The following is a 12,388-nucleotide window of genomic DNA, read 5'->3' as shown; positions in this document are numbered from 1 at the left end:
GACATTAAGAAGAAGGTAGAAGATGAACAAGAGGGCAGTAATGCGACATAATTAGTGCCAACAGTTGTTAAACTCCAAAGAAGAAAAAGGATGTTTCCAGAGGTTTATTTTTGTAGAGAGGACAATTAAGTAAGCAGTGATATCTAAAAATACCTGTAACTTGTGAAAAAAATAAGTTTCTTTTAAGGAATGCCTCATGTCAATGCACTGCATGCAGTTTCACTGATTCCTAAGCTACACTTTACACCACCTCAATACCTGCAGCAATGTTGCAATGTGTGTCTTCACTGAAAAGGCTTTATATTATTTTTATGTTGTGAACTATGTGACACTGTACACATGTGAATAGTCATTCAAAGGACTGACAAGTCAGCCAGTTGTTCATTTAGCAATGCTTACTACAATTGCATGAACACCGTGAGAGCACGAGAAGGACCCGGGGCTCCACACAGCTCAGTCTTGGTTTCCATGAGGTTGACTGAAAAGAAATGGAGCCGTCCAATGAGCCACAGCTTGTAAACAGATTGTCAAGGTAAGTAAAACCACTGACACAAGGACGAGGAAGGCAAAGTGGCAGATGTCACATTGTTTAAGTGAACGCAGGAAATAAGAAACAGCAAGAGACTTTACTTGGGGCGTGTTTGCTACCACTTAAAACATAAAAGTCTTACATCCTGCAGATGAAACAACTGCAGACACACAAAGACATGGATTAAAAGAAGTCAACCAAGTCAGAGCTTATGACAACCGCCTTCACTTATTCCTGCACTGACCTCATACCGTCCCTCCCCATCCCCCGATCTCCTTCCTCCTAATCCTGCCTTACTGGGTTGCAGGCAGCAGCATGGCCCGATGGTCAGTTTGAGTCTGTCTGCCTTCCGTTCTGTCCATCTGCTGGGTCCCATCAGTGGTTCAAGGGAATTAAGGTTGTTTAGAAAGTATCTAAAATCTCTTATCACCGTTTAGCTCCCCCTTTTATTTCCCGTTTAATTCCCCTTCACTTTTAATTCCTCTGTTTTCCTTGTTTCAGTACCCAATTCAATTAGTAATGTGTGCCTTATATTAGCTAATGTAGTTGCACACTGAATCTCCTCCAGCTCATTACCCAGCACTCTGGTCGCACACACAGATCCTTCTAACTGCCCCAACATCATGAGAAGAGAGTGTGGGGTAACTTGGCACTGGGGACGGTTTTAGCAACTGAACATGAACATGTGCGGCTACTTAGTCAATACAGTGATTTGAGTTTATTTTTCAATCGCAGTATGAGTCACTTAGTTATGGCTGATGTCATGCACCAGTGGGCTCCTTTCTGAGAAGAAACTGAATTAACCAGTCACTTTACAATGGTGACAATACACCAGCCAAAACAGAAAGCACAGCAGGGAAAGTGAGGCCTTGCTTGTGCTCAGCAATAGCAAGGGTCTTCTTTTATGGACAGCAAAAAGGGTGCACCTTTGTGCCATTCCACTGGGTGTGCACTCTGCATCATCATTGTTAAAGAGAGAGTTTTCAAACTTAATTAAAGCCAACCGCATTTTCAGACTTCTCTATTCGCTGGGTTGAAAAATGGACTGTGGACAGGAGGCGCACCTGGAGCAGAGTTTATGCATTTTTAGATGGAAAAAGGTAAGTAGTGTAAATGTAGCTTAGTTAAAAAAAAGAAAGTATGTGGCATATAACCACGAGACAAATCCATTTAATTTGAAAGATATACACGACCACACCACCTCAGAGCAGCTTCCTGCCTGTAATCCCCCTCCACACAAACATTTGCAGACCACTCTCTTTCAGTATGCAGAGTGGCAGGGCTCTGATTTCAAACTACCATGAGGGCAGGTCAATGGGGGCAGAGTTTATGATGAGCCAGACGAAGACTCCTGTCAGAAGCTCAAGGAGTCCTGCTGTAGCAGTCACGACCACCCCTGTCACAACCAGCAAGCCACAGGCTGACATCTAACTAACACTTTGTCAGGGAGAAAACAAGGCAGTTATGCTACACCACACACAGAATACCAGTGTGTCCACAATCTTACCCTAACTGGTTTGAAATGACTTCAATTGCGTGCAGCTGATGTGCACAGTTAGCTTTTAACGGTCTTAACCAAATATTCCATTTTCTGTTTTTCCCAAAAACAAGCCAAATCTGGTTGTAGATGTCAAAATACGTCATTAGCAAAAAAATAAAATGTATAATTCCCATGACCCAGAGCGTTTTCAGTGAAAGGACAATTTTCTTAAACTTCCAACATTGTTATATATTCTGAGTGGCAGGGTTAAAAAATAAAATGTTGGAAGGGTATTTTAAAAGTACATGCCTTGTTTCCTAAATGACATTTCAGCCCAAAATCAGCAATACTAACAGTATATATGGAAACATTGTGGCACCAAGAAAAAAATGCTGCCAAATAACAATGTGCCTTATCAATATCAGGACAGATGGCTCCAGATGTTGTTGCTTAAGATCAGACAAACCTGGCTGCCAGGTATTTGTCAAAATCATTGTAAGAATTAGACTAATTTTAAGGTGCACTGCAGGCCAAAACCTCCAACATCAGCTCCAGCTGTTTTCTGGGCTGTCTTGTAGTTCAGCTTCTTGGGTCTCTCTTTAAAGACTCTACCTCTGGCTACCACAGCTTCACTGCAGATGTGATTCCACTCATTATCACTGCAAACTCTTAACTCATAAAAAAAACAAAACACTTAACAGCTGCAAAACCAGGAGCAGAAAACCAAATGCTGGCAAAAATTAAACAAACCATGTTTCCAAGCATTTTCTTTAACCGCTAACTGCTGACTTGCTAATGAGCCTGGCAGGTCTCATTCCATATAAAGCGTCATATAATCTCATTTGACCTACTGATTGCTCTCAATGTAAAACATGACAACAGGAGTAAACGCAAACACACTGCGGTTAATTCGCGTATTAATGAAAAACTTCAGAGTTGTATTTTGTCACCGTTACCTGTGACAAAAGGCGAACGCTGTTATATATACACACACTCCAAAAATGTCAGTGTACAAGATATAAATATTAATAAATAAACTGACATTCAAAGAGACTGACCAATGTAGATTTGCATTGCAAAACATACGTACGTACAGTACTTCATGCAAAACTGGCACTTGCTTTGATGTTGACTTCCCTAAAATAATATCCGTACAATAATAATAACCAAACATGACAAGCCCCAGTGCATTGCCCTCACATTTGATACAGCATATCAAAACAAAACACCTTCATATTTATTAACTGGGGCACCAGTGGTCTCATCAAGCAACAGCGATTCTCATCACCATCGGGGTTTTATTAAGACCCCGCTGGGTCCTACATGTCAAATGAGAGGCTTCGTAATCTCTTGTTCAGAATCCCCTATGACTGTGCATCATCTTCTATTATCGGCTGAAAGTCCTTAGTCATTCTCCCAGAGAGAAGAAAGGGTGCTGAGCATTCCTTGCAAATGAGAACTTGTGCATGGCCACATGCAGCCGTGTAATTCGTCAATCTCAACTGCTTCCTTCTCCAATCTACCCAAATCTAAACCCCCAACGACCCCTAATAACCTCCGTCCCTTTTTTCTGGGGACATTTAGGTTGGATACGGGGATGTGAATAGGTGGAATTTCAGAATGTTAACAGAAGTATAGGACAGTGCTGATTGGCTCTGGGCCAAATCCCCATGGTTACCCTGGAGCAGCAACTGCCTCTTTCCTGTGCTGGCCTGTTTGGGAGCAAAGTAACTCTGCTCTGCATGCATGGGGGCACATGAAGGGGACGGAGGACACAAGATAAGTTAGGGTGGTATCATTAGGGTGTCGGGCATACCTTTAAATCACCTTCAAATAGCTAAATCAAGCCACATGGCAACCTTGTACTCTGAACTGTGTGTGTGGGCTTGAAACATCAAGAGGGTACTAAAGAGGGTGAAGAAGTGTTTTAAAAAGAAAAGAGACATACACAGGCACCAGCGCCCAATTCTGCTGAGGTGCCCCCAAGCAACCAACTTAATCTTTACCCATGAGAATAGCTGACTGAACGTGTGCACTCTAACGCTTCAGTTTAAAGCAATCTGGGGAATGAGGGAACAAATACAGCAATATGATTTTCTTCAATAGCATTAAAACAAAAGTTCAAAGATGTGTTTATGTTCCTTGATAAATAACACATAATAGCTTTGAATGATTTACCTCATACTTCTGAAATAGGTAAAAAGCTTCTAACTGCGTTTAATCTTCTAAATATTATGGCTGAAATGAATGTTGATTATTTTCTCCACTTATCATTTCCGTAGTTTGGTCCATAAAATGTTAGTAATGCAATAATCTTAATCAGTATTTTCCCATCCACATCCTCAAATGTCTTGTTTTGTATATAAACCAAGGATATTCAGTTTTATGATGTATTTTTCATATAGCTAAACAAACATATGCATACCTTCATGATTGTTAAATAATTAAGAAAATAGATGGCAGTTAATTTAGTAATCACTTAATTATTGCAGCCAATTAAAGGTTCACTGTGTAAAAATGACCCATGCGTGTCAGGGAACTACAGTGGCCTTCACATACCAGAAACTACATTCTTATTTGTTTAGTACGCTTCTGTTTTAAAACACGAAACACGTGCTGTATTGCTGTAGAAACATGGCAGTCTCCATAAAAGAAAACCATTGTTATTTTTCAATTATAGATACACTTAGACAAACATAGTAAACAGGTAGTATGTTCACTATCTACCAAGAAACCCTCCTTACGGTTACACACTGTTCCTTTAAATATCACTTATTGCCATAATCATCAATAATGGACTGATTTGAACGGTTTTTTTTATCATTATAACATTAACATACATGGCTCATATCACCGAGCCTCCCTTCAGTTGCATAACCCTGTGGAGACAAAGCAGTTACTACAAAGTCTCACACCAACCGTGATTGTGAGAAACCCTCAAACGACTCCAGCTCAGACAGTAACAGGTTGTTAAACGTGTTACATAATAAAGAAAAATGCAGCAGATTGAGTGAGTGATAGTCAAATGTGATCGTGCACTGAATTGCTGTGACCTGACTGGACACACCGATGATGTGATAGGCTGCACCTGTGAATGATAGTGATCTGTGCTGAGGGCCTGTGGTGAACGTGCTGCTGAGCAATTAAACGTGCTTTTCACGTGCAAAACTACCGAACAAAAAGACTCGCCGGTGCTCCTGAACTCAAACAGCAGTCTTTTTATTCTGCTAATGAAGTTCATCTTTTCAAATGCACACATGCATAAAATAAAACTGACCCAATTTTTTAAATTTAGACTGCAAACAACGGTGCTTTTAACTGTATGCAACCAAGTCTGAAGTCATATCCATTCACCCATTTGTATTATTATTAGTACATATTATTACTAATTATATTATTTTTCAATGTATGTTATTTGACCTTTTTAAATGCAAAATGCTTACATATCTTTAAGCTAATCTTAAGTTTGTACAGTTTTGTATTTACTTTTTGATATTTTTTCCCCCTTCTGTTCTACTTGAGCTTTTAACTTCTCTTATGCTCTTTTTTTGAACAAATTGAATACTCTTTAACTTTGTAAAACTTATTTATAACTAAATCAAACTTGGCTTGACGGGAACATCTACAGGACTTGAACACATCACAGGCTATGACTCATGCATGCAGGTAGAGATGAACACGCCTGGTCCCACTTATTTTTTCATCACGCTTCCAAAAACACATCCCCTCTTACCTTTCACTTGGCTCTCGTAGTCCGCGATTATCTCTTTATCCTTTTTAAACCTCGGCGTGGACATTTTATGTCTTCTTGTGTCCCAAGCTTGTTGTAAACTTCTTGTGAAAACTGTTTGTCAACAAGCAACAAATCCTACAGCAGCCAACGCATCCCCGCACAAGAGGGGGGAAAATGAACAGCGACACACACACACACACAAACAAAAATGACTATTAGAAAGGAGCAAACTCGGAGGGAAACGGTTATTCCGGCATTGTTCCTCGTCCCCGTGGAGAAGCGGTATATACACACACCACAACAGGGCCAATGCGCAATCCTGCTCCAACCAATGAATCCACTCAACTCCGGGAGCAACAGCACCGTCGTTACTGCCGCTGCTCCAGCTGCACAACAAGGAGAAGAAGATGGAAAAAACTGTCACGTAAGTTTCAGAGCAGCTTTCCTCGGCTCCCGGCAAAGTAGCGCTAACAAATAGTCCCTAAAGTCACACACTGGTCCCAGCGTGTGTGGAGTTTTTCGCAGTGGTTCCCAGTTTGGGATTCGCTCTCTCTCTCTCTCACACACACACTCACATACACACTCACTCACTCACTCACTCCCCCCCGAGCTGACTGGCTAGCTGTCCCTCGACGGTTTCTCCTTCCCCCCTCCACCACCACCAACTCCCAGCGGTAGGCTCAGAGGCAGACAGGACAGACCGACTGCAGCACACAGCAGCCGGAGCCAGGCAGAGAGAGGGGAGGAAGAAGAGGGAGGGAGGGAGGGATACACACACACACACGCGCTCTCTGGTTTCCATGACTTCAGAGGACATTGCATTAACTTACATTCATTTCCTGGAGACTTACTCTAACCGTCACTATAATTACTAATCCAAACCCTGACTTTAACCTAACCCTAACCATACAGTATGTCTTCACCATAAAATGTATTAATATACGATATGGGGACTTGCTTTTTGTCCCCATAAAGAAGACACGTACAAATAATGTGACTGTGTAAACAGGCTGAGGCCTAAGTGCCCACAACATGCACAATACATGGAACACACACTCAGAATGAGATATTTGCGTAGCTATCTGTTGATTTCCCTAACTTTATCATAATCAGTTAAAGCTGAACCATAAACTAATCACATTTCAAGTCTAAGTCCTCATGGATACCAATATTTTTTATTATGTATATTTCCTGCTGTTTGTAATACATACATACAACTTTATCTTTTACACTATCATATTTCCCTGTCCTGGAGGATTATTTTACATTTAACATCCACTGTGTCTGAAGACCTCTGCAATTAATAGCTGTTCCCTCAGTATAACTTTATAATTTAAAATAGTCAGCAATGAAATATACATGCATCCAGTGCTGTTGGCAGCACATGGGATCCCTCAGAGGCAGACAGCCAAGTTAGAAAATGCAGGTGTGTCCCCAAAGATGTATAGATTTAATATTATACTATAATATTACACTTAAAATGTACATATATTATTTTTCAAAGTCTGAGCTTGAAAATGCAAATAAGCAGCGTTTGAAGATACCACAGCACTTATTGTTGCTGCATTGTTTCATTTAATCTGTGTTGGCTTAATACATTTAAACGTTTGTAAGATTTTCTCCTTCATTCAGGAGCCTGGAGTTAAAAGTAGTACTTGGTATTGAAAACGAATTGGCCCACAGCGCCATCTTCAGGGTAAATGAAAGCACAGGACATCACATCCACTGACTACAGAACAACTCTCCATTTTAATTTATTGCACTGTCTAAAAACATGCAGCACATGACTGAGATAAATAAAACAAAAATGTAATTGTTGCTGCTCTCACCAGAAAGGTGACCCATGCCACACAAACAACATCCACTCTAGCTGCTCACAATACAAAATAGATCTATGTACCATTTCAAAACAAGATCTAAAACCACATTATCATCTCAGTATACACCTAATTTGTAGTCTTTCAAAAAGAAAAACAAATCACAATATTAAATCCATACAAACAGAGAGATATAAAACAATTAAAATACTAATATAAAGAGCAAAGGCAGCTTGTTACTCATGATTCAAAATGCCCAGAACGTTCACAAAGTAAACATTTAAAATAATAAATATATAGTAATGGATTTAAGGCCATTACAAGACTTTTAAACTTTTATTTATTTTTTTCAATAAAAGTTTAAAACATTACAACAAACATAACAGCTTTATAATACCCTGCACGGGAATTACACTGAACATCACCAGGTCCACTATTCCAGAAGTACATCACATTTTCCACAATAAAGAAATTAAATAACTGTTTAGTGTTCCCCCTGTTCATCTTTAAGAGGTTTGTTGGTTAAGCATCACAGTCAGCCGCTTTTGAAGAAAGTCTCCTCGATGACCTCAGTGAACCTCTCTTTCATCTGCTGACGGAAACTGGCGTACCACTCCAACAGCCTCCTCCTCCTGTCCACCCTCTGCTCGTGGCTCAGTGCTCGCTCCCTCTCCAAGATGGCCGGCAGCTCTTTCCAATCAGTGATGAAGATGAATGGTGCTCCTGCAGCTTTGAGGAGACGCAGCGGGGAGCTGGGTCCTGCTGCACACGTGCCAGGTGTCAATACGTCTTCCACCACAGGCACTGAGCCGTAAGAGCAGGCTTCATAGATGCGGTAGCACTCTGTGTTGATCCCGACAGGGCAGAGAGTGAGCTCACTCTGGGCCAGAGCAGTCTGATAGCGCCTCAAACTGTCTGTTGTCTCCTGAGGAAGCCACCTGAGGAAGGATGGAAGGGCAACAGAATGGTTTTTAAACAGCCAAAAAAGCTACATTTTACAGTAATCTTAACAGGAGATATTCTGTTCAAAGAAGAATAGAAAAACACCAAAGTTCTTCACATTCTATAAAAGCAATAGCAAAATCACTTAGTAATTTTTGCTGTTTTAACTGTTCAAACAAATACATAAAGAAGCCATTTCTTATAAGGTTTCACTAAACCTAGGGGGTATTATCTTCTTCTCGAGTTATAGTCCTTTTAGTTACGATTCCTCCGGTGCAGTTCACTTTGAAAGCTAAAAAATTTAACAGCATAAGTAAGGACTAGAACCTTTAAGACATTAATAAGATAAAGTAATTCCTACTGTCTCAGGAGCCTTGAATTAATTTGACAGTTAATTGAGTTCGGTGGATGTCTGATAATCTACTATAATTAACTGTAACAGGCCTGAACAGTTTTAGAATATTCTTATTATAATGAATAGGATACACTAATCAGAATCGGACGAGCCATTTTGACCCCTCTCCACCCAAATATAATTAATCTTAAATTTGACATGTGTAGGCCTACCTTCAAGTAAACCACATAACTTTGTAGATCTCTTTGAGTCCTTCCGTTATTTGTGGTTATTTGTGGAAAATTGATAAATTGATCAAAAAAGGTGACCCACTTTGAAATAAATAAAACAGTGTTTAGACTTCATGTATTTCATGCTTGAGAAAAGATGTACAGTATGTGGATGCAAAGAATGTGTACTTCCTTCATGATGTGTTGGGAATGGCTTTCCATATTTGATGTGATGCATATTTTAGTAGCCCACATATTAAAACACTTATTTCTCGCCTTGATCTTTTAATAAGAGGGGCTGAAAAGCCCCATGCGGCTGAAAAGCCCCATGCGGCGCTAGTGTCAGTAAGAAGATGTTTGTTAGACAAATGTTCTCAACATTAGTCAGTCTAGAAAATCAGTCTAATCGACCACATCGGTGCTAAACAATACTACTAACTCATGACTTACTTCTCTCTAGCGTTGGTGATGCAGTCCTTATCCAGGCCTGAATGTGTTAGCACTTGCATGAGTGTTTCTCTGGAGGAATTTTTGTACACAGTTCCAAGGAAATTGCAGAGGTATGGTCTGTTGGAGGTAATCAGTTGGGCATTAGGCCTGATCATAGGAAACTGCCTGTATCTGCACAAAGAAAACAAAAACAGAACAACATGTTAGACTACATTATCAATTTACAAGATAATATGCACAATATAATCAATGCCTAACACGATGCCAACACACTAACACATACAAAGAGAACTACAAGGTGACGTACGTTGCGACACCGAGGGGCCACTGGAAGACATCTTTGTCATTGACCCAAGGGCTGTCGTAGACGAGAAACAGCAGATCCACAAAGCCACCATTTCTCTTTAGGTAGGGACCGATCCAGGCGTTGTTGCAGTGCTCATTGCCGAGCAGGACCACAGCCACATGCATCACAGTGTGGGACTGAACCAGAGCTTGGACATGCTCCAACCATCGTGTGGAGTAAGAAACCTTTTGCTGTTCACGGCCATTCAGAACCAGAACCAGGCTGTTCATATCCAGAGGAACATGGCCCTGGACAACAGCAGGACCTGTGTAGAAACTAACAACAAAGAGGTAAGAGTGGATGAAGAGAGAAATAATCAGTGTAACAGTTTTCTGCCTTCATCAATGGTTGTTTGTTTTTGAGGTGTATTTCATAGAAGCTGTGATTGTATGTTTGGGTTTAGCAGATTTTTTTCTTTTTTTGGAAGATCACATCAGTGATATATCACCTGAAATCAATTTTTCCTGACTGCAGCTCCCCCTCTCTCCATTGTGCCACCTTGTCAGTAGGGTTGAGTGGTCCTTCTAAAATATGTTCCCAAAGGTAAAGTCCTGAGAATAAAAAAGAGGGTTAACTTCTGAAGTTAAAATGTAAATGTACTGTATGTTGTACCATATTGTAATGAGTAATATGTTGCAAGGCTTCCACAGCCACATACTCACTGTATATGTAGACATTCCTGGTATTAACATGTAAAAATGATAAATAAATGTATACATTTTTTTTTCCTCAAGGACCATTAAAGTTGTAGCCCTTACTCTAATGTAAACTAAAACCCTCCACGCACTTGTTTAGATATGTTGCTTTATTTTCTTTTGAAAATTGCAATGTACATTTTTAATATAGATTTACAGTATGGATTATGCCTATAAAAATGTAGTATTTTGTTATATCTCCTTCATTTTGGACTATAAAAAGAATTAAAGAAAACATTTCACTCTTCACCTCATCACCAATGTATTCTCAAGCATTTTCCATCCACACCAAACACTGAAGACAAACCTAATTATATTTATTTATGCAAGTGGGCTTGTTATTAGTTAGCTTTTTCCTTGCATTGATAACAATATTCATGAATGTAAAATGTTTATAGTAAGCCTCTAAAGACATTTAGGTATTAAAGAGAGTAATGTGTAGATACAGCAACTTATATAACCTATAAACATTTTCTTTTATTTTTTTAATATTAAAGTTTTTTACTCTAATGTGATGGGTAAGCGCATGGAAACTACAAATTGTGAAGTAACAGCATAACCAGATGTCAAACATTATTTTATAAACCAAGTTAAAAACCTACCAATGGCAGCTTTACCCCACACTTGGACTTTGAATCTTTGGGGTTTGTTCTTATCAATTCGACTAAGGTGCTGTTTAAAGGCCTCTCTCTTTTTGCTCAGAGCAGAGTTGTACTCCACCTCTTCATCCTCCCACGGATTCCACTCATCTGCAACAAATGGAGCACCAGCACCGCCATCTCTGACAACACCTGTAAACACAATACAAGCAATATTCATTATAATATAAGAATTTAGCGTATTGACGCGCATCGAAGTTATCTGTCTTAGGTACTTTTAGCTGTCGGTCTAGAAGAGTGTGAATTATGTCATCATGGCTAGACAACAGTTAAGAAAATTTACCCGAGGGTGCTCCTGACTCTTTCTTCACCACCCTGTGGACGCGGGAAATGACTTTAGTGCTGAAGAAGACACTGTATGCCGCATAGAGTGAAAATGCCACATAGGCAAAAATAATTAGAAGGAATAATTTTCTTTTTGGAATTTTCATTTTTCTTTTCTTTTTTTCCTTATCATGTCACCATTGTGTAGCTCACCACCGTTTTTTTTGGGAGGACACTTGTTTACATCACGAGGACCCCTATAAATAGCTGGCTTAGAAAAATGCCTGTTTGATATTATTGGTTAATTTCAGTTTGTTTTTTATTTCTTTCATTACGGCTCATAAATTGCAATTTTAAAGACTAGTCATATATTCTGTAAATTCTTTTAATAAAAAAATCTCATATAATCATTCAATAAATCCGGATACTCAACGATAAACTAAAAGGGCACTTGGTTCATGTGTCACAAAGAGCGGAACGTTCTGAGAGCGGAAGGGTTTTTTGGTAACGCAGATCAAGAGTCTGGTCAAGAGTCTGGTTAAATTATGCAAGATCGCGTTCCCTACTGTGGGATAAACGCCTCTGTATTGCAAAAGAGATGATGACTTTAGCCGCTCGTCCATGTGCTTTATCCGCGTACTTGCAGACAACAAAACACGCGGTTAAAAGTCTGGTTAGCAAATTTTCCCCGGTTGTGCCTTCCGCTGGTAAGGGGCAAATAACGTCTGCTGTCAAAGTAGTCAGAGTTGTTACGAACGACATCTTTGAGCCGAACGATACGAGGGTAAAACTATGCTCACTAGCACATCACATTTTACATATTTATTCAAGTGTTAAGCTGGTGTACTTTTAGCAGCCTGTTTACACAGATGATAACAACTTGCTGTCGCTAGCAGGAAGTAGCCAGTG

At 39.8% G+C, this 12,388-nt stretch overlaps 2 protein-coding genes across 5 annotated transcripts in view; both read right to left on the bottom strand.

The window, feature by feature from the left end:
• srgap1a (SLIT-ROBO Rho GTPase activating protein 1a) overlaps positions 1–6,449 on the bottom strand; it is a 71,068-nt gene extending 64,619 nt beyond the window's left edge. Inside the window, exon 1 of one of the 4 annotated variants that reach the window (XM_058645651.1) lies at positions 5,743–6,449. In XM_058645651.1, coding sequence (XP_058501634.1) covers positions 5,743–5,806 — 64 coding nt within the window. In that variant the 5' untranslated portion in view covers positions 5,807–6,449. The remainder of the gene's footprint in view (positions 1–5,742) is intronic. The other 3 variants (XM_058645652.1, XM_058645649.1, XM_058645650.1) reach the window with 3 other exon arrangements.
• A 1,016-nt stretch (positions 6,450–7,465) lies between these two features.
• Positions 7,466–11,948, bottom strand: rxylt1 (ribitol xylosyltransferase 1). Its single transcript, XM_058646317.1, has 6 exons — positions 11,499–11,948; positions 11,159–11,347; positions 10,310–10,412; positions 9,823–10,137; positions 9,516–9,686; positions 7,466–8,497 (listed from the first exon to the last, which is right to left on the bottom strand). The coding sequence occupies exons 1-6, from the start codon at positions 11,644–11,646 to the stop codon at positions 8,095–8,097; spliced, it is 1,329 nt and encodes a 442-aa protein (XP_058502300.1). The 5' UTR covers positions 11,647–11,948; the 3' UTR covers positions 7,466–8,094.
• Positions 11,949–12,388: the final 440 nt, after the last annotated feature.

The sequence above is a fragment of the Solea solea genome, chromosome 12 (genome assembly GCF_958295425.1).
Source record: "Solea solea chromosome 12, fSolSol10.1, whole genome shotgun sequence".
NCBI lineage: Eukaryota > Metazoa > Chordata > Actinopteri > Pleuronectiformes > Soleidae > Solea > Solea solea.
This window is presented reverse-complemented; position numbering and strand designations above follow the sequence as displayed.